This window comes from Struthio camelus, chromosome 1 (assembly GCF_040807025.1).
Source record: "Struthio camelus isolate bStrCam1 chromosome 1, bStrCam1.hap1, whole genome shotgun sequence".
Taxonomy (NCBI): domain Eukaryota; kingdom Metazoa; phylum Chordata; class Aves; order Struthioniformes; family Struthionidae; genus Struthio; species Struthio camelus.
The window spans coordinates 56192082-56213875 of record NC_090942.1 but is presented as its reverse complement, the minus strand read 5'-3'; the positions used below and the strand labels follow the sequence as shown (position 1 = coordinate 56213875).

The 21794-nt window shown below is 50.6% G+C and overlaps 1 protein-coding gene across 1 annotated transcript; it reads right to left on the bottom strand.

The window, feature by feature from the left end:
- Positions 1-1021: 1021 nt before the first annotated feature.
- Positions 1022-21361, bottom strand: LOC104137919 (suppressor of cytokine signaling 1). Its single transcript, XM_068940423.1, is given in 7 exon segments — positions 1022-7372; positions 7375-7534; positions 10916-11040; positions 12760-12940; positions 16974-17451; positions 17919-18009; positions 21246-21361. Coding segments are annotated over 2 exon segments (660 nt in total). The 5' UTR covers positions 7469-7534; positions 10916-11040; positions 12760-12940; positions 16974-17451; positions 17919-18009; positions 21246-21361; the 3' UTR covers positions 1022-6806.
- Between the last annotated feature and the right edge of the window lie 433 nt (positions 21362-21794).

The following is a 21794-nucleotide window of genomic DNA, read 5'->3' as shown; positions in this document are numbered from 1 at the left end:
CTCTTGCAGACACTCTTGGGTGCAAAGCTGAGCACTTGCTACTTCCCTGTGCCAGGGCCAGGAGAAAAGAGACACAACTCTTAATTCACCCTGTGTTTAAAAAGATTGTTATAAAAACAGGATTTTTTTTTTTTAATTAATAAAAGCATGATGCAAAAAAAAAAAAAAACTAGTTTATATAAACTGAACTGTTTTCAGCCTGAAATCCACAGCAAGCTGTCACTAGCTTACAATGCAGAGAAAGGCCCTTTCATGCTGAAGCCCCATAAAACTTAACAGACATGAGTTGCTAAATTCTTTTGTGGCTATTATTGCTTTTTAAAGAAAAAAAGTATTTTTTCCTCCTGTGAATTGGAGCAAGGACTTCTTCCGCTGATGACCTGGAGGCAGGCCAGGGAGCAGCCAGCCTGCTTCCCTCCCCGCTGCCACCCCACCTCCAGCATGGACAGGTGGGCTTTCCAGAGCCTGCCCATTCCCAAGGCTCGGGGTGCCTTTTCCTGAGCGAGTTGAAAGGGAACTGTTAGTCCTGCCTTAAGTTTTTCCCCAACTTCCTTTTTCCTTTTTGAAATATTACACCCAATTTCCTTGCTTTCATTCACTTAGAGCCTTCAGAGCCATCTTTGTCAATTTGTTTACTTCTGTTTTATTTTTGAAAGACAAACCCCCAATGGACATAAGCTCTCAAGTCGCTTTTGGAAACGCTGTCTTGTCTGTAAGTGCTTTGTTTGTGATCCTCTCCAATCCTTCAGGCTATTGTTTACGAGCTCGAAGGCATCTACGCTTGGGCTAATCATGCCGAATGCCAGCAATTCCCCCAGCATGATTTGTTGCTCAAACCAGTGGGAGCATGGTTTGTTTTGATTAAATTTATTGTGGAAAACCCACATTCGCTCACATCAGCCTGACAAAAGGGTGGGCCTAATCCCAAATCTTCCAAAGGGAACAACAGCCTGGTCACTGATTTCAATGGCATCAGGGACCAGCTCAAAGATCTAGGCACCGAAAGTGGTATCTTGGAAAGGCAGGTAGCACAGGAGCCCAAAAAATCCTCCTTTAAAAGAATACACATGTTGTCATTTGCTCTGGCTGGGAGGAATCAAATGCAGACCTAGGAGGCTGCCACTGATGTGTAGCATTTTCCTCTTCCTCTTTCTTCAGCTTTTTGAAGCTGTGCAGATCCCTTCTGAGGTGAGGGTAGTTGGGCTCAACCCCCCCCCACGACCGGCATGGCTGGGCAGTGCCGCTCCGGCTGTCTCCTCGGGCTGATGCTGGCCTCAGCTGATGGCCTCAGCTGGCAAGTCAGACTCTTTCACTCCTTCTGGACAAAGAGGTTTTTCTCCTTAGCCTGCGCTGGTGCTTGCCTCCAGGAATCAGACTGATATCCCTATTTTTCTGCTCATAAAAGCTGGGAGGAAGCGGCCAAGGGCTGCTACCGCAGAGTCTGGAATCGAAGCAGCGCTGGAGCACGCAGTAGCGCGCGGTACGTGGTCTGCACTGCAATGTGCAGCTGCCCCAGCTATCTCGAGGTGACCCAGCACGGATACCAGGAGCTAGACGCACACCTGGAGTTCACCACGGGTAGCTGCTGCTGAGAAGCTGAGTAAATTTCCCTGTTTTACGCTTCATGCTATTCAAGGTGTTTCCGCACTCCTGCCGTAATGGAGTTGTGCCCGCCGAGGCGAAGAGCTCCAAGTCACGTCTGGACACCACCTCTCCCCTGTTTCCTGGCTAAGCACGTCCTACCCCAGAGGTGGAGCCTTTCCCACCATTAACTTGTCAGTTCTTGTACCCACAGAAATGTTAGCATCTCCCACGGCCTGCGGCAGGGACTGTAAATAGCTCAGCTATATGTTACGTGAAGAAATATCTCCTTTTGTTGGTTTTGGGTCTGGCACGCGAGTATTTCATTGGATGCCTCCTTGTGCTTGTGTGAAAACGGACTCAGTCAGCCAGTCACCTACTCCGCGCCACTCAGGCTTCCCAGACCTCTGTCACAGAGACCTCAGCCGTCTCTTTTCCCGGCTGGAGAGTCTCAGTCTATTGAGTCAGCCCTTACACGGGAACCGTTTGGAAGTACTCTGCTTTGCCTGCCTCAAAACCTGCAGCTCTGTCAGCCCCAGCTGAGATCACAGGGTAGCGGAGAGCGTGCCGAGACCCAGACGGCTCTGCGGGGAGGAAGCACGAGTCACAGAGCGGCTCTGCCGCGTCTCCCTTTCCCGGTGACACCTGCTTTCTCTTTGACTGCCGTCCTTAACAACCCTGCTCTGCTTTTGCACCAGGCAATGGCACAGCGCAAACAGAGAGCTCCGCTGCACACAATTATAACAACTCTAATGAGGCCAAACATCTAAGGAATTGGTGCAAAGTGAACTCAATTAGACAAACCCTCACGTTCCACTAACCGTGGATTAAGATTTTTAGCGCGTTAAAAGGATAACGATGCGAAGCGGGATTTTGGGAGGGACATCAGGGTAGGAGTCCAAAGCTTGAGACACTGCTGTGTGGACACAGGTTTTGCTGTGAAGCTTGCCCGCATAGGAGGAGCTCAGCTCCAAATGTTGAGCGTGCCTAAATGTTAAGGAAATTTTTGAAATGTGTTTGCACAAACTTGCGTTTTTTTTTCAGGGAATTTTGATCCACTGAGGCAGATCCGTAATGGAATACAGACCCTTATGTCAGAGGTAATCATGTATTATTACAAGAGCTGCTGGCTGTGGGGCCCCTCCTGTGTACACACATGGGTACATATGGAAGCTATTAACTTATTAAGTTTCAGCGGAGGATTTTGGGAAATTAACCTGTGAGTCTCCAGAGCACTGCTAAAGGACAGCTATTTGGGAGCAGGTTAAGAACAGTTTCCCGCTGGATGCCTGTGCCGTGTTGGGGCTGAAATCCAAGCCCTTCGCAGCCCGAGAGAGGAAGCCTCTCTCACGAGGACTAAACTTTCCAACTTCGGCTGTTAGGAAGAACAGTTGAAAAAAACCATCTGCAAGCCTGTATAAGTTTCCTCGACACACTGAAATGAGTCAGCTGGAGAAATGTATAACATAACGTATAAAAATGCAAACAATTTTCCCCTAGTCCCTCAATGGTGCTCAAGAGGTTCTGAGGAAGTTTGTAATTTTTTTATAAGTCCCTTTAGGAGCCACCAAAAGAAACGTTTGGATACAGGCCACTAGGACCTGCTCCTACATGGAAGAGGGCTTAATTCAGAGTCAGGGCGTTTAAAGTGAACATCTCGCACTCATTGATAGCAGCAGCAGACCTTAGATTGAAGTCACCCCTCAGAAGTAAACTTGTACGTTTGTACTTTTTCTCAGTAAGTTTTTTAAAATTCCTTTTCCAAAGTCCAACCAGAAAATGAGGCACTATTCTCTGCAACGTCTGCCACATCCAAATCGCTGTTCACATTCTCCTTCTCAAATTGGTTTCTTTGCTTGCACCAATCCTGATCTGAAAAGTGACCTCGCCTCTGGAGTAATGCGGAGAGTCACTCATAATGTGCCTTAAACTTTCATAATAAAACAATACTTGGCAGTCACTCATTGCGTTTCATCCACAGATCTCAAATTGATTCGCTACAGCCCTGCATGGAATTGACTGACTTGTAAGACAGAGACAAGCACTTGCTGTGCAATTAAAAAAAAAAAAAGAACAAAACGAAGCAGATTTTATTAAAATCCCAATGGCTTCCTCCCCCCTCTTAGCATGATTTTTTCTTTTTTTTTCCCTAAAGCACAATCCTGCCCACAAACGGAGCGCTTCCGCAGCCCTCGGCCGTACAACCCGCGATACTCGTTTCAGGCCAAACGAGAGCGGTTCATAGCCAGGTCAGAGCAATCCAGTTCGAAAGCTCTTCCCTCAGCGAGTTATAACCGCTGCCATAAAATAGAAGCATTCCTGCGCTCGGTTATAATCGTGAAAGAAATTAGCCCATTCCCAGCTATGAGACTTGACCAGGTTGCTCGGGGCTTTCCCCTGCATGACCTCTCTGGCAGCCTGCCCCACTACTGAACTGTCTTCATGGGGAAAAAGTGTCTCCTTACAGCCAGTTTGGACTTCTCTTGTTTCATCGTACGCCCGTTGTGCCTTGTCCTCCCACCGTGCGCTGCTGTGAAGAGCCCGGCTCCTTGTTGGCCTCCTCAAGGGTACTGGGGCTGCTCTTAGGTCCCCCTGAAGCCTTGTCCCCTCCAGGCTGAACAAGTCCTGGTCCCCCAGCCTGTCCTCACAGGGCAGGTGCTCTGGTCCCCTGAGCACCTTGGTGGCCCTCTGCTGACCTCACTCCAGTTTATTGCATTTTTCTTGTACTGGGGGGGGGGGGGGGGGGGCAAAACTGGATGTAATATTCTAGATGGGGTCTAATGAGTGCCAAGTACGGGGAGATAATCACGTCTCTCATCTGCTGGCTATGCTCCTATTAATATGGCCCAGAATGCTGCTGGCCTTTGCTGTCAGGGCACACCGCAGGATCACAGTCAGCTTGCTGTCTGCCAAGACCCCAGGGCCTTGGGTTGTAGTATTTCAACAGGGATGCTTCAGGAGCTGGAAATGCTAAAAACCCTGAGGGAGGGGGTTTTCCTGAACAGGGGATGCATATGGTTATTCTCTGGGGTTGCACCAATCCCAAGACACCCCCCTGAGCGATGCTGCATGGAGTAACACAGGGCACCCTGCCCCTCACGCAGGGCATCAGAGCCTGATTCAGGTGTCCAAGGGCTCCAATTTAATACCTCCAACAGACCCAGCTATGCTAACGTATGCAGTTACCCGCTGGTAATGAGCTTTTCGCCCTGGCCCTGCCAGAGGTTACTGCTCCCACGGCAAGCAACACCATACCCATGCCTCAGCTGCCATGGCACGGACCTGCTACGGAGAACAATTCCCAGCTTATGCCTTCGCTCTGGGCTGAAAACTGCAGCAGCTGCAGCGTTAGCAAGCTGCCCCTGCCCTCCGCGAGCCAGCGAGGGAGCAGGCAGCCGGGAGGAGACAGCCACGGCTCCTGCACTCGTTTAACCAGCTCGGTTCAGAAGCCAGTGCCCCGAGACACGAGGCCAGGCACCTTCCCGTCAGCAGAGCGACAGAGGCCCCTAGAGAATAATTCAGAGTGTCTAAGCTAAGCTCCTACGATGAATCATACCCTGTATCTCTCTCTTCACTAACCACACACTTCGGTTCCTCAGAAAAGATACCTGAGGCTGAGACAGTGAATATCTGCCACTGAATTTAGCAGGAATGTCTCTCTGCATGCGGCTTTTTTTTTTTTTTCCCTTCCTTGTAGCTCTGAAGGGGAAAGTCAGCGCGAGCTCAGCAGACTGCCCGCTTGGCTTTGGATGCATGATGACCCAGCGATGGGAGCAGGCTTCTCTGTTCTCCCAGGAAACGGTTTGGATCTGATTCATGGGTCAAATTTTCCAGCATCTGAACACGCTGAACTTTTTTCACATGAGCTGTTTTCAGTCACTCGTTACAAAGACATCATACCCGCTTGCACCACTGAGATGAACCATAACGCGAAGGTTTTTCTCAGCCCTGCTTAACCCCACTCTGTTCCTCTCATCTGTACTCAGCCTCACTGGCTACGGTGTGTCACTGCTTAACTCTGTGCAGCAGGATCGTGGATTACCAGTGTTTCTTTCAAACTGCCAGTACTATTTTTAAGGTACTAAAAATACTTTTGAAAAATCCCACCTCTAAATTTTTAGGAAGCGTCTTATGCTTACAAAACTCTTTAAAGAGTTTATTACACTATAAATGATGAATTAAGCTTATTGTTCCTAGCTAAGACCATTCATTTATGTACTGCTTTTGGTCTTTATAAGAAATTCAATTGTTCAGTTTCAGTTTGATTACCGCGTCTCTGCACTAAATAAGTGCATTAAGTGTTTCCAACAGGGCAAGGGAATGAAATCATTTTCTCATGTATTCATTGACTTTTAAAAATAAGTATAAAAACCATGTTTATTAAATTTTAAAAGGCTTATACAAAAATTCTTGCCTTTTGGGGAGCAGAAACAAAACCCCAAGAACATCCCTTTATGTTCTATAGGGGGCAGCAGCATACTATCAGATGAGCATAAGAAAGGGCGCTGTACTCCCATCTGTGTGCACCCGCCCAGAGCGGACCTGGCTCTCCGAGCCGGGAATCCCTTAGCAGGAATACAATGCCCTTAGTATAAGGTAACTCATCTGCACTCCCAAAAATCTGCTCCAAAAAGCAATGCAGAAGCCAGTGAAACTGCACACATTGTACATGGCTGCAGCGGTTTTATTTCAGTGCAAATGTTGATCTTTGAAGTGACAGGTAATGCATTTACGCTGCAAGGAGTGGAGCATTTCTTCACTCGGACACGGCTACCTGGATACATGGTCAGCACGGGGGCTATGTCCAACAATGCCCAGGCAGCGCTGCTCAGGGACCGGACTCAGCCGGACCACTTCACAAAGGCAGATTTTTAGAGAAAACTAACTTAGGCACTTTGGGACAGAGGAGGAGACAGGGCTGGCCCAGGAGAACAGGCAGCTCACCCTGTCCTCAAGCTTATGAGTCACAACCGGAGTAAAGAGCAGGACTGGGGGAGGGGGGTCTCTGCTCTTCAGCTTTGGCTTTACTCCAGGCATCTCAGGGAGAGGCCACATACACTGCGCACATACAAGGACACGGCTCTCGCAGTCAGTGGGTTCAAGACTTGCTCCCCTTGCCCTCCCCTTCCTCTCCAAGTGACCAGTCCAATCCCACCGGAGTGTCATGCGTCCCACCAGCATACCCATGAAACAGGCACCTCCTTTCGTCTCCTGTGTGCGCCGCATCATCTCCCAGCCTGGGCAGGAGAGGGGCTGGGGACGACGCTCCGCTCCGAGCCTCCTCTCCCATCGGAGGGAGAAGCCACCTCCTCCCTCGGGCGCATCCCGGAGGAGCCTGCTCCTTGCCCCGTCGCGGCGGGCAGGCTCCGACAGCCCCCGGGCAGGCGCTGGCGGCACAGTTCCTGGCTCCGGCACAGGGGCTCGGAGAACACCAGGGGCGTCCCCCCCATCTCATCAAAGTGCAAGGGGTTGTTGCGGGTCCCCGCCACCACCAGCTCCAGGAGCCGGACTACGCAGTCTGAAAACCAGTTCTTCAGGCGGAAATAGCCCTCCTGGAAAGAGATCCGAAGGCTGACGGGCCCCGTCGGCATCCGCACGCTCAGGCTGAACAGGTAGTTCCCCTGAGAGCTGTCCCGTACCAGGTAGGTGCCAACGGGCTCCCGCTGGAGCTTGGCGTGAGCCTCCCCCACTGACAAGGGGCCCCAGTAGAAGTCGCTGGCCTGAAGGATATTGAGGGATCGCTCCAGTACCTCCCACTCGCAGCTGCGAAACATCTGGAAGCGAGCAGGGATGGCGCGGGGCTGGGGAGGATGCTCCGATGCTGCCTTTGCGGACGAGAAACAGTTGCGCGCGTGTTCTGTAGGTCCTCTGGCCTCCCTCTGATCATCTCTCAAAGAGCCCATGGATCCTGGAAAGGTGCTGTCTTTACCATGCTTCCCCCTGTGCATCCAGCCTGCAGGACAGAAGGAAAGCGAGGCAAAACCTTTATGTTCATCTAACTGGGCAAGCCAAGACTCTTCACAGGGAGGAAAAACAGCTGCGAGGGTACCACAGACGGTACAGGGGAGTTACTGTAGGTCACAAACCCACAGCTGTAGGAATGACAGGGGAAATATGTGCAGGAATGGTTCCAGCTGGCTCCCCCCGCCAGTGCAATGTTAGAGCTCTGCATCTCCTGGGTTTGTATGCTTCCCAGCCAGGGCTCCTCAGCACAGCCTTCAGCAGGCTCGTTTCAAACTAGCAGATCTCGGTATTTGCAATTTCCCTCTACTGGATGTTTGGGGAGGTTTCAGAGCGGCCTTGAGACTGGTAAGCAGAAACAAGACCACAGATTAGAAGGGAAAAACCTCCTATGGCAGGAAAGTATCTTTATCATTCAGCGAAAGGTGCAAAGGACTTCCCGTGGCTGCCCATCCTTCCCTCTGACTAAAGGACAATGTGACTTAGAAGAAACAGAAGATGGGAGTGAATCTTTCCCACCAAACCCCAGGGACCACTGCCTCGTCCCAGGACACTCCCGGGCCAGGAGGTCTCAGACTGGGCCCCCTTCAAGAAACGTTTCGTCATCAGCAGTGCAAGGATTGCGGTGGATTAGACTGCTTATACGGACACCGGCCTCTGCGGCCGCGCGAAGAACGATCCTACTCAGGCCCTTAACTCCGGTTTCTGCCCTGGGCTCTCTGCGCCCTGGGGTACAGCTCTGAGCCACGGGCTCCCCGCCACCAGCAGAGGATCCTGCCCTCTCCCAACCCTGTCACAACCCCGCTCTTGCCCTACCCGGTCTGCGCCTGCTGTTATAACCAGGCTCTCTGCATTTAGCAACGCAGATTCCTGCGCCCAGTGTTGCCATCAGCCATCCGTCCGAGTTTTTTCAATTATTAAAAAAAAGTATATATTCTGCCTGTGTGTGTGTGTGTGTGTGTGTGTGTGTGTGTGTACACACACACATGCACACATAAATGTCAAAACCACAGTCCCAAGCCAGAGGCTCAGTCTATGCGAGAAGCCGAGCTGTTACATACCACTTCCCCAGGCCTGACAAGGCAATAGCTCACCGCCAAACCCTGCCCTCAGTCCCTTGACATACTCCATTAAGCCAGTCACACACGCTGACAGCGAAGCCCCGCTTCGAGCGGCACAGACGGCCGACGTGCGGCCCGCAGCGGAGGGGCGCCAGGGCTCGTAGGGGGCACGCGGCACCCCCAGGGAACGCGCAGGGACCCGCAGAGGAGGGCTTACTCCAGCGGGAAAAGCTTTTTTCTCGCTATACAGCCCGGCTAGCTAGGCTCACATCGTTCACGGCTACTCCAAAGCCTCGCACTGCTGTCGGTATTCGGGCCAGCTGCGCACAGCGCGGCGCGCGCGTGGGGAGAGGACGTGCAGCGACGGGGCCAAGCTTCTTTCCCTCGCGCCTCCCTGCCCAGCACCCTTCGCCCTGCCTAGGCACACGCTGCCAGGGGGCATAAAGCAATTCAGCCTCCACAGCCAGCTCAGTCCATCTCTCTCCTAGGGCTCCTATACAAAAGATAGGCCCAGCTGGCATAGCGGTTTTGGAAAGGAGACATCCATCCAGCAAAGCCTTGTCTACAACTGCCCTTTCTCCCCTGTTGTCTCTCACAGTAGTCGCAGTAATTTAGTTGCAGTCATATCAGTAATGCAACCGTCAGGCACTTCTCCACACATGGAGCCATAAACATCTTTGTCCAAGAGCACCCTGGGAAGCCTTTCCAGGGCTGAATATCCTCAGTTCCTCATCCTGTGATTTGCAGGCTACCAAGCTGTTACCATCCTCTATCCTGCCCTTTAGCTACGTGTCACTGTGGGAGGGAAATTCCACTCTTACAAAAAGGTAGGAGGGGTAGGAAGGAGTTAATCAAGTTGTTTTTTTTTTTTCCATTAAAAAAAAAAGACGCAGCAGTTGAGAGAGCTGCTCAGACAGTTCAGCAAGTCAGAATAAATCTTAGGGGAGGCTGATTTAGTGAGCAGAACGCAAGTAAACACAGTCGACACGTGCAGTGATTAGAGCAATCTATCACCACGCAAAACTCAACACTGTAGGCACCACAAGAAGCTGCAGCATCTCTGCAGCATCTATCCCTTTCCTCTTCCTCTCTGTTGGGTGAGGAAGCTACAGAGCCCTGTAACTTTAGTTACTACAGAAAAAGAAGGTTGTACTACTGTTAACTACCTCCGAGGCTGCAGCTAAAGAGCCGACAGGACTGAGAAGGAGCCTTGCTCCCACCAGCAGCCACTCCTCCCAAACAGCAACTTCTCGTGGGTCCAAACTGAAATTTTGCCAGTCTCACAGGTCTTGGTCGGGAAACAAATTCAAACAGAAAAACAGAAGCAGGCAGCTGTCTTTCATTTCCAGACTAGTTTTAAAAACAACAAATAGATAATTTGTTTAAGGCTGCAGATGCCATTTGACAAAAAAAAAAAAAAAAACAACGGTTTGTCCCAGTTTTCAAGCTTGAGTCATTCTCCCAAGTCCTTTAAGAAAAATCCACTGCTACTAGAAGTCTGACTGAGTAAGAACTGAGACTGTGTCATCATTTCAAATTCAAAGCAAATGCAAAAATAGCACCCTCACAATTTGTTCACTTGGTTTGAAATCTCCATATGGGTCATATCCTCAGACAGCATGAATTTGTTTAGCTTCAGTGACCCATTTCCAACAGATGACTGCCTGGCCTGCAGTGCAGGGTTAGTTGGTCCTCTAGAAGTACTTTCTGATATTACCTTCACAGGTTCACTCTTAACGGGTCAACAGCTACCATGTGTACATGGCCTCCCATTTCAAACCAGGAAAAAGGAGACTCTTTGGATTAGAAATAAGCCAGACCAAGGGCGCACCGAAATACATATGTGTAATTAGTTCTGCTTCCAATTTACCACACCAAGATTTGCTTTTTTTCCCCCTAAAAAGCCAAAAAAACCCTCACGCCCAAACACATTACTACCTCCCTGCTGCAAGACAGCAAGAACAGCATTTATAGCCAGAGCAACATACTGCAAAAAGCCAGTGTCCCACTAATTAAAAGGCTGGACAAGTTTCCCTGGACCTTCTGATTTACTACAAGTTCAAGTGCTTTTCAAAGTAAGTGCTCTTGACACAGGGCATTTTGTTTGCCTCCCTATTCGCTATCCAAGCAAAGCAGAGCATTCCATATAAGAAGACAACTCTAGTCAACTGGGTGACTGTATACAATCTGTAGTGTCAGCCAAGCCAGCTCTGCACCCTGGGGCTTGATAAATCTGGCATGTTCAACAATAGCTTGTACTCAGGTCTGATTTGTTCGTGCACTTTTGTTTTAGGACACTTGAAAGAGCTTACCTCTTTAAATTTACTATCCATAAGGATGAGGTTCTGGACATCACGCCTGGAACTGGTCCCAATTCAAGAGCTTCGATGCAGCATTTCCTAGGCTTTGCAAGGCTTCACTTAAGAGTAGGTCCTTCCTTTGAAAAGAAAGAGAGGTCCATCAAACTGGTGACTAAGCCCATCAGTTTGCCATAATGCAGACCTAAAATGCAACCACTCCAGGGACAGGTTGTCTGTCTCAGTCTCCTTGGCCTATGTTATTGGAGAACCATGTATACAGCACTTCAGATAACAACAGAGACAAATGACACGTTTTACTATTATTAATGCTACTTCCGATGCTGTGACTTAAGTAACTTCCAAACAGCTCGCAGGTGCCCTAAGGATGAATGCAAAGAGCTTAAAGTTGCCATCATCTTTTAGAAGCTGAACCACAAAAACCAAATGTTAAGAGATGATGCAACAGGAATAAGATTTAGGATTCTGAATAGCAAATCCAAACTTGTGCCGACTGCTAGGCCTAACGTTTAGAGCATCTTATCGGAAAGAGCACACACAACCATTCGCTGCCGAATTATCCAAAGAGGGCCCTGGCCAGTTCCCACACGAGCTCCTCTGCCCTGCTTCCCGCAGCTCTCGGGACCCTTTTCTTTGGCACCCTGCAGATGGCATATGAAATCTGCTGACCTGATGGAGCAGCAGAGCACCACTTGGGCAATCACATATCTGTCAGTGGGTCCATCAGCAAGCAGGAAAAACAAACCCAGCCTCTTGCATGCCTTTCGGAGACAGTCCCTTTAAAGCTTCCTTTACACCTAGGCTCCATCACTCAACATCGCTACCCTGCGCCGCTCCCAGCCAGCCCCGGGCTGGGCGCGCGCCCCGTGAGCCGCGTTTCTAGCCCACGGCTACGCTAGCCACGCCGTTCGGCTTCGGTACCTTCCCGTTATAAGTCCCACGGTTTCCAAGCAGTTAGAGAGAAGCTGGGATAATTCGGAAAAGCTTTCCCGGAGGTACCCTGCCAGCCCTCGCAGCAGGGTCCCCGTCGCAGGCAGCGGAGCCTGAGCAGACGGCTCCTGCTTGCACGTCCGCATCCCACAGAAATGCGCTGCCTACTGATTTGTGGCTACGGAGGATGCTTCAAAGCAAAGCTCAAGCGCGGGGCTGGATGAGAAACCCCGGCAAGCGCCGCGCGCCGCGTTTTACCGGCGGGCCGGCCCGCTCCTCCTCGCGGCCGCCTGCCACGGGCGGGCGCCGCTTTCGATGGCGCCGCCGGCCAGGGCACGCGGCGAGCCCGCCGGTCCTCTGCCCCGGCCCCGGCGGAGGGGGCAGGGCCGGGGCAGGAGCCGCGCAGGCGAGCGCGCGCGGCGGCGGCGGCGGGAGCTGCGGTTAGCCGAGGAATGCGGCGCAGCTGGGCCGAGAGCGGCAGCCTTCCTCGCGGCCAACTGCTCCAGCGCAAGAGCAGGCCGGGGAGACGTCGCGCTCCCCTCTATCTGTTACGCTATAAATAGAGTTGGATGCGAGGCTGCCGTTGTGTCTGACATGTGAGGGAACATGGCGGGGGGGGAAGGAAAAAACACACGCACGCCCCAAAGCAAAGCTGCGCGCTTCCCTACCCGAGCAGCACTCAGCAAGGATGCGATATTAAAAAAATAAATAAATAAAAACGCTGCAAGTTTGAGGCAGCGCGCACAGGCTGACGTCTGCCGTTTCCAGGTACTACAGCTGTGCAGCAGAGCCGCCCCGTGAGCTCAGGGAACCAGTTTCTACAGCTCTTGCAAAAGGCCTGTCCTCCTCGAGCTCTTCTCACCACCTTGGGGTTGGAGGGCTCCTCTCAAAACCCACCGGTACCTCACCTTTCCAGGGATGCGACATTTCAGCTTTGCGTTTTCTCGCCATACATGCGCTTTCTGCTTTAACGTGACGCTTTGCCGATACAGGCTAAAAGGTCCTTTACCCAACGAAAGGACCCACAGGATAGTCTGGTGCGTTCCCGGTACTCTTCAAGGCAGGCAAGTCTGCGAGCGTGTTTGGTTTCTGCATAACACGTTTAAACAAAATAAAAATAAAAATAAAGGTGGTGGTTTAGAGGGAGAGAGAACTGCTTTGACTGGACTAACCGATAGAGCTGGAAGACAGATCCCATTTTCAGGATCGCTTCATCACACCTTTAAAATACTCTGCCAAGTTCAGAACAATTATTTCCACGTTAAGCAGCTTGTTCCTCATAGGACTAGCCGGGGGGAAACCGTCACCCCGCCACTGCAGAGCGACAGAGAAGCCACATTGCTTCCCTGAACTTGCAGGCTGCTGGGCAGTAGCAGCTACAAGCGACTATAGCAGGAGCTGCAAGTAACTATAGTTTGTTTTATAGCAAGTAAAAGGAAGCTTCTGTCGGACTATCGAATTCTGGCTCCAGAGCCTGAATTTGTGTTCTCCCCATAAACGGGGAGAAGCGACGAAAAACAAAAAAAGCCGAAGGGAAATCCGTACAGGTTACCACCAAGTTTCAAAGCAGCAACTTAGGCTGCCCTGCCAAGGCTCAGGAGGAGCTGCTGCTGACCTTTCTGGCCAACAATCCCTGCAAACGGCAGGGCAGCGGTGGGACGCGAAGGGGCAGCCCGGCGCGCTGCCGGGGCACGCACCCTCCCTGCCCCGCCGTCCCGTCCCGTCCCCTTCTCGCAAGCAAAAACGAGCGGCGCCCTCCCCGCGGCCTCGCTTTCTGTCCGTCAGCTCTGCCGCCAGCCGCCGGGACGGCTCCTCCGCCTCCCCGACTCGCGCCGTCCCCACACCAGCGACGCAGGTGCTTTTTTTCTCCACGCCAGCCTTCCTAAGCCGCTGCCGGCCGTCCCCGCGATGACTGACCTCCCCGTCAAAAGCATCACGTTTAGCAGGAAAGGAATTCAAGGAAGAAGCTAAGTCCAAGAAATGAACAGCATCTGCAGGAAAAGCCCTTACAGAAAAGTCCCAGGCAGTTTAACCAACACAAGCCAGAGCATACAGGCGCAGAGGAGATCCTCCCTCTGCTCTCCAGAAGGGCTGGTTTTCGGAGACGCCGCGGGCCATTAAGCAGCATCAATCATTGTATCCGCGGAGGAAGGGGGCGAGGGTCACAAAGCACAAACGCACCACAACACTTAAGTTTTATAATGGGGGATTTCCAACACACAAAATACAGAAACTAGTCCTGAAAGTCAAAAGTGAAAAACAAATTCACAGTCATTAGAGGTTATTTAGGAAACCTTAAAGTGACAGAACATGCAGACCTCCAACAACCAAGGGAGCAGAGAGGGGAGACCGCTAAGCGGCCGGGCTCGGGGACGCCGCAGCTCATGCAGCAAGCGCAGTTGCAGGTGTGATGCCTGCAAGGGTCTCCGCCACGGATCAGAGGCGCTGTACAAAAACACAACAAAACCATAGACTTGCCCAAATCTTTCTACACTCTCCATAATCCTTCAGAAGATGAAAAGCTAACGCTGGCGGAGCCAATATAAAGGAATATGAATTACTGACAGTAGGGAGCAAATTTACATTAGGATGGCTGTCATGAAATTGGGACAGCAGGTAGCTAAGATAAACTGAAAATGCCATTTGTTTTCTGGTGTTTGTTTTGTTTATCAAAAACTGAAAACCTCTGGGGGAATTATTTAGTTCACTGGGTTACCAGCAAGTGGGGACAAGGATACTGCAGAGAAGCTAAGTAATTACTGGCGAGCAGATTATTTTCTTGCACAGGACGCTGAGGAGATTCCCTAATATTTAATGCCATTTAACTTGAAGACCTGGGTGGGGGGAATGCTGGTGTATCACAAGAGGAGGGGAAAACTGAAATTAAAGAACAAAAAGTCAGCGGGACACAGTGGTCTATACCCAGCGTTTCTGAAGGAATTGGAAGACGGTTGGCTGAGGTGCAAAGAGAGGCACTCTCTCAGTCAAATCATCTGCTACTGCCCAGGGCCAGGGGGCTGCAAGGGCCACAAAGAGCCTTTTTTAAAGCCGTGCTGCGACACAGGAGCATGGCTGCAGCCCGAGGCCACCTGACCGCGGGGGGAGAGGCGATGCCCAGACCGAGCTCCTCATCAGGACGACGGGATCTGGAGGAGCAGCCACGGACGGGACGTGCCTCGTGCTTCCCCAAAGCCTCCCTGCCAGAAGCCGGCCAAGAAGCGAGGCAGGGGGCACGAGGTAAGGAACCAGCCGTGCCGGATCTGCAAAGTGGACAGACAGACGAGAAGCAGTCGCTCCTCAGCATCACAGCGGCCTGCAGGAAGGGTGTCCCGAGGAAACAGGCACGTCACCAGCTCCTCACCTGAACACCTCCTCTCTGCTGCCTTCCCAACTGTGCCTACCCGTCCCATCACCACCAGCTCTGCCCTCCACATCTACATGGGCCCCCGTCAGCCTCCTCCGCTTCTTTATACCCCTTTCCCTAGGGCCGTGGCACCGCAGCAGGACCCTCGTCCCAGGCTGCTGGCAGGGAGAGGAGCCGGAGAGCCGTCGCTCTCTGAGGACTGGCGGCGCAGGGAAGGAAGGACCCTCCATGCTGCTTCTGCTCCTCTCCTCGAGCGTCCGCTCCCGAAGGGAAAGGGGCGCAGTGGCCAGTGGCTCGCTTTGCCCTCCTCAGCCGCACGACCGATCAGTGGGTGTAAAAGGAGCCCAAAGCTGCCCCGAGCTCAAGTGCGAGTTGCTCCCTTCCTCCTGCCCATGCAAAGACCCTGCTGGAGCCAGGTCACTTTCTAGATATCTGTCTTCTTCCCAGGCCGCAACCTGCCGTTGCCCGTGATATTTGAACACTGGCAATTTAACCCTGCACCCCAGCAAGTAGCTTCAAGGCCTCACGTTACTTAAACCTAGGCAGCCACCTGGAAGAGCAGGCGAGCCCCCTCCTTCACCCTGCCCGGGCGACCAGAGCACGGGACAAAAACACCTCAGCGATGGCCGCAGAAGCCAGAGGTCACTCAAAATCAGGCAAGCTGGCACGCAGCAGGAGATCGGGCAAGACTGTCCCAGATAAATGCAAATGCATATGGATTTGTAGGAGGAAAAACAAACTGGTTCTGTATTTTAAAGAGCTATGAATTTACTGGATCAACGCCGGAACGAGCTGACTAGAACTGCTGAGGGCTCATTCAGAAAGGCGTCAGCTCGGATCGCAAAGGCCATCATTAAAAAGCAAGAAGGAAATACAAGCGGGAGGATGCAAAATGGATGGGTGGGAATCTAACAGCAATGTCACCAGCTGAAATAATCTGTTCCGTTCCAGGCGCCTTAAGTAAAGGCAGACAGATGAAACGAAGGGGAGAGGCCTAAAGATGGGTGATGAGAAGTCATGTGAAAGTTTTCAGACAGACTGGAGAAACTCCACGCTTTAGCTTACAAGGCGGATAGTTATAAGGGTATGCAAAGAAACATATAATATAACCAGGCTGTTCTTTTTATGGTCTTTCATAAAACTAAGAAAGGAAGTTCAAAGGTAACTGAGATTGAAAAGTAACTAATTTTAAGACTCATAAAAGGAACAACTTCTGCAATCAGACACACACTAAATGGTACTGGGGAAAGTGAGAGCGCTGATCTGAGGATTCTCATTTCTCTTCTTTCTCAAACTTCTCTGCTTGGTCTCTATAAAGTACCCACTGCTCTAGGAAGACTTCTATAAAGTTTAACTCGCTATACCAAACTACAAGGCCTTTTTTCCCCAACCGATTTCTTTTTTGCAACTGAAGCTTTTTTGTTCATTAGATTATGCCCTAGTTTAATTGAGCTCTTTGACTGAAATGCTTTGACAGTCTGTAAGTAGGGGAATCCAGCAGCAAAAGGGTTTTTAGCATCACCTTTTAAAGCCACTTCTTAACCATTCCAGCTTTACATATAGCTGCAGCGTAGCCCAGCAAAAGGCATGAACATCCTTTAGTCATCATGGAAAGCTAAAGGAGTAAATAAGAGTTTACAAAGTCACTACAAGGAATCAACTGTTAACTAAGGAGCTGCTGCAGAGCAGCTTGATAGCAATAGTTAAAGCATTTTAGCCCATTTTCCCTCATTTTTATATAGATAAAAAGTATAGTACCTCTTGTTTGTATGTGCTCACTTGACTACTGGCACGCAATCACTCGAATACTGGTACACACTCTAAAATTTTGTTGCTCACTGCTAAACCAGCTCCAAACCTGAAATGGCTGTGCCAGTGAGGTTAGAGAAAGACGTTCCCTCTGTCGCGCTTTTCCCTTGATTGTGGCTCTTTGTCCATCATGTCACTTAGCTGGGCCTTGGAAGATGAACATAATTTCCAGCGGTGGGACTTGGAGACTGTTTCTCTAGCTCCAGCTTCCTTGCCTCCATGTCCCAAAATCTCTCATCAGAAAACAAAAGAGAACTGAAATATGGAGGCAGAATAACATTGCCAGTCTGTCAAAAAGTATAATCAGACCACTCACACAGGCATATACGCACATCACCGCAATTCTGCCGTCACAAGCAAATCTGCGCAGAACCTCCCCGTGCTTTAGCAAGGTGTTGCGCACAGAAATCCAGCCACGTGGGTCAGACTGCAGGAAGAGGAGCCGAGATCTTTGACATTTTTCAACTGTAAATAATCACTCTTATTTTCTTCCCTAACAGCCTGGGGGTAAGTTTCCATGTAAACTTTGCTGCCCAGGAAGTAAGAAAGTAGTAACAAGCTGTTTCTGAGCTGCAGAATCACAAACAAAAAAATTGCTGCACAAGTCAGAATCTGAAGTCAAAATTTTTCTTCAAAGTTTGCAGGGGCAAGAAAACAACAAAAACTCTCTGCTTAGACAAAGGCAGCTGAATCCTGCCAGCTTAACCCAATTTTGCCAGCAACAGCTCCAAAAGAGTCCATGTAAAGTTAAAGCGGTCTATTTGCAAACTTAATATTGGCCCACTTTGCTTCTTTCCCTGATACTTCACATGTGTTTGCAAGCAAGCTGAAGCACAAAAAGTGCACGGGGAGCAGGAAGGGAGAAGACAGCGAGAATGTGCATTATCAAAATACCTTGAGAGCAGTTCTTGGAAATGTGCAGTCTGCAAGCTTGTATCAGACATTCATTTCCTGTGAAGTGCACACAGGCCTTTTCATTTCTCCCCTGAAGAGGACGAAAATAAGAGGGCAGCTCTAAAGTCTCCAAAGGCAACACAGAAACCAGTATTTAGCAATTTTACAAAAACTGAATTAATATTGTTATATTATTACAGAACTACTGAAGACAGCCTGAGAGCCACAGCAGTTAACATTTAGGACTTTCTACACCTCTCACTGCTAAATCTTAGCTTGAAATCTTGTACTTGGCCAGGGGGGAAATGAATTTTACCTGACTCATTTTGACCACTCATTAACACAAAGTCACCAAAACCTGCTGCACCAAACACTGCCGCACTTTTTTTTTTTTTCCTCCTCTCTCTTTTTAAGGGTCTGAGACTGAATTCAGCAAAACGGTCAGCTCAGAGTCACCTTATTGAGGCAGAAGACTGTAGGACGTGCACAAAGGCAAAACAGGAGACCAGGCAGCAATGAAGAACACTCATAGCATAGAAGGGGGCGAGTTGATACCATGCCTGTCTTCAGCTTCCACCTCTAGTTACACGCAGTCATGGATCAAAGTAATCTAACATTCAGTTGCGCTCTTCTAAGTAAACATGTGTTGCTGCCTAACAACATGCACATTGAATATTTAGTACCTTTACTCTTTATTATAAAAAGATATCAACCCGATTTGGCATACTCAGCTCTTGTACCATCCACATTCTCACCTAAATGAAAAGCTACAGGTGTCCACCTCCCCTGGCTTGCAAGCTTTCGGCAAGCACAACTAGCCGAATTCTGCAACGACCCCGAAAAATGGCTCAGGAAAACGCGGCCTCCTCAGAGCTTTTATTAATCTAACCACAGTGTCAACCCGACTCTAATGATGTTATATTTAAGTACAAGCACTATCTATTTATTGCTGACCAAACTGAGGTAGGAGCATGGCAGGAGAAACCAGGAAAGAAAAAAAAAAAAAAAAAGGCTGCATTTGGTAGGGCAGACGGCTGCGGGGAGAAGACAGCTGTGAGGAATTGCAAGGAAGGACTTGGACGAAAGAAAGAAGGAAACTCCAGTGGGGATGGAGAGAAAGAGAAGCAAGGAAGGAAACAAAACTTAAAAGGCAACTCTGTGTCAACATTTTCTCCTTTGTTTCTCAGCAATGTAACCACAGTATTAATGACAGTAACGAAGAATTTACACCAGGCAACTCACAGTCTATCCTTGCGCAAACGGACCACCGACTTCACAGGAATTCCAGTTGGATTACGGATAAGAGGCACCGGCGGCACATTGGAAGCTCTCATGTGGAAACTGAATTTGGCCCTCTCCAAACAGGCATTACAGAGGCAGAGACATGAACCTGTGACGAGCTGCACAAGCGCAGCCTTTCCTCGTTGTTCCTTTATGTCTGCTTTTCAGGACCCCAACACAGTATGGGCTCCTGCGTGCCAGCAAATTGCTGGAGCTTTATCTGCGGCTGCCAGCACAATCTTAAACCAAAGCCTTGTGCTGCCTCTTGACACCACTACATTTAAGTAAGTGGTAAATGAGCCAGGTTATTGAAGGACATATAACATACTGCACAATGACAAGTAGCACAAAAATAACCATGGCCCGGATCCAAGTTTCGTTCAGGAGAAGATGGGAACCTGTGTAGGAGGCTGATATCTAAATACTTCTATGGATTTGCGCCCGAGAGCCTTCCACTCTGGAGGGGACAACGATTTCTAAAGCTACGTTTGGAGTCGCATAGCCAGGAAAATCACTCACAAACGCAGAAAGAAAGCTTGGCTTCATCCGCAATGACTGGCCACATCTCGTCGTAACTTGATTCAACCAAGACCAACAGTATGTGATAATAGAGCCTCAGTCCCACAAACTTCTGTGCATGTGCATAATTTTAAGCACATGACCATAGCCCCGCTGCCACTGAATGGGCTATTTGATGTTCCCAGCGGCTAAACTGCAGTCACAATTGTTTGGAGAAAGCAGATATGTCTGCGTACCCTCTTAAGGGCACAGGCGCCAGAGAATGAAACATCAGGAAACTGCAGTTATTTCTGATCCCACCCCATTTTACAGAATTGAGCATGGTCAACATGTGACTGGATTTTCTTTTCAAGTTCTCTCCGTGCTACACGGAGGAGAACTAGCAAATTGTACTGCCTGGACCATGTAATCCCCAAATAGTAGTTTGCTAACACTACTCCTTACCCTAAATTTTCCAAAACAATGGACAAGCCACATCCCCCTCCTTCTTCCATATAGAAAACCAGCAAACAAAAAAAGCCCAGGATATTAATTTAACATTCTTGGGCTCTTCTCCGTTACCTCCAGGGTTCATTCAAGTCCTGTTTCCAAACTTTTATGGAACAGAGAGGAACACACATTTAAACTAAACTAAATTAAATTAAATTAAAAAAAAAATCCAAAGAAAAACAGAAGCTGAGGTTTTTAGGTAATAACGATTCCAAAATTCTCAGTAAAAGCGTGTGTTGGTGGGGAAAAAGTGAGTAGATGATTCTGTATGGCTGCAAGTACCATGACTCAGACTGCACAAAGGACAAGGTCTTAGCGCTAACCTTTAGCTGTGATGCTTTTCATGGGCACACAGCACTGATATTTGCAGAAAAGGCCGGGGTAAGGCTGCACTCTGCCTCTGTCAGATATGAGAAGTCGGCGAGCTACTCTGCCTCCAACTCCACCAGCACCGGGGACAGCCTTGGTTCAAGGTTACCCTGTTTCCCTGTAACACCTCCCTTTCTGGTGGGGAACTCGCTTTCGAGAACTAAAAGCTAACATTAAAGTGAACACGCTGTGTAGCGCTCCTCCAGCGTCTTACGTTAGGTGAGCGAAAGAAGCGGTGTGAAGACGAAGTTACCGCTCCCCGGGTCTGCCAGGCTGCTTTCCTGCAGACCCGTCTGAGAGATTACATAATTCGCAGGTTTCACTTCAAAATAAGCATCTTTGCGCCCTGACGGTGTGGAGAACACCTTGAGGGGGGACCTGCCCCACGGCCGCTCCCAGCACCCTGCCGCTGCCCGCGCTTGCCGCACGGCTCCCGTCTGCTGCCTGCACCCCAAATCCTCCCCAAGCCCCCAGCGGGAGAGGCACCCCAAACCGCATCACGCTCCCCTCTCCTAGAGCCAGCGACAGCCCCAATTCCCGACAGAGCCAAGCCACCAGGGGAAGGCAACCCCCAACTCCTGCCCCAAGGAAAAAAAAAAAACACACACGGAGAAACAACGCCCCCCTCCCCAAAAACAGGCGGTTTTCCGTTAGCGCAGCAAGACCTACCCTCCTCCGGCCTCCCGACAGCAGGCGAAGGGGCTGCGGGCGGGCGGCGCTGCCGCGGGTGCGAGCGAGCGCTCAGTGCCGGGGCGACAGCGGCGCTGGCCGGCCCTGCCCCCGCCGGGCCGCTGCCGCCGCTCTCCCGCCCCGAAGTGAAACCGAGGCGGCCTCGCGCTGCCGCCGGGCGCCGCCGCGCCGCGCCGCGCATCCCCCCCGGCCCCGAAAGTCACCGAGGGGCCGAGGCGCGGCTTACCGGGGGCGGCGCGGGGCGCCCGCCGGGCCCTCCTCGGGCCGCGGGGCGGCTGCGGCTCCTGGGAGCGGAGCGCAGGGGAGAGGAGAGGAGGAAACCCCCCAAGTGTTGCTTTTCCGAGCAAGGAGCCACGGGGGAGGGGAAGGGGGAGGGGTTTCTCCCTCCTCCACCACCCCGTCTTTCCACGGCGTGGCTTTTGCAAAAAAAAAAAAAAAAAAAAAAAGTTGGCCAGATTGGGAAGGGAAAAAAAAAAGAGCGCGAGAGAGAAGCTGTGAAAGCCCCTCCGCTGCGAACTTGCACAGGAA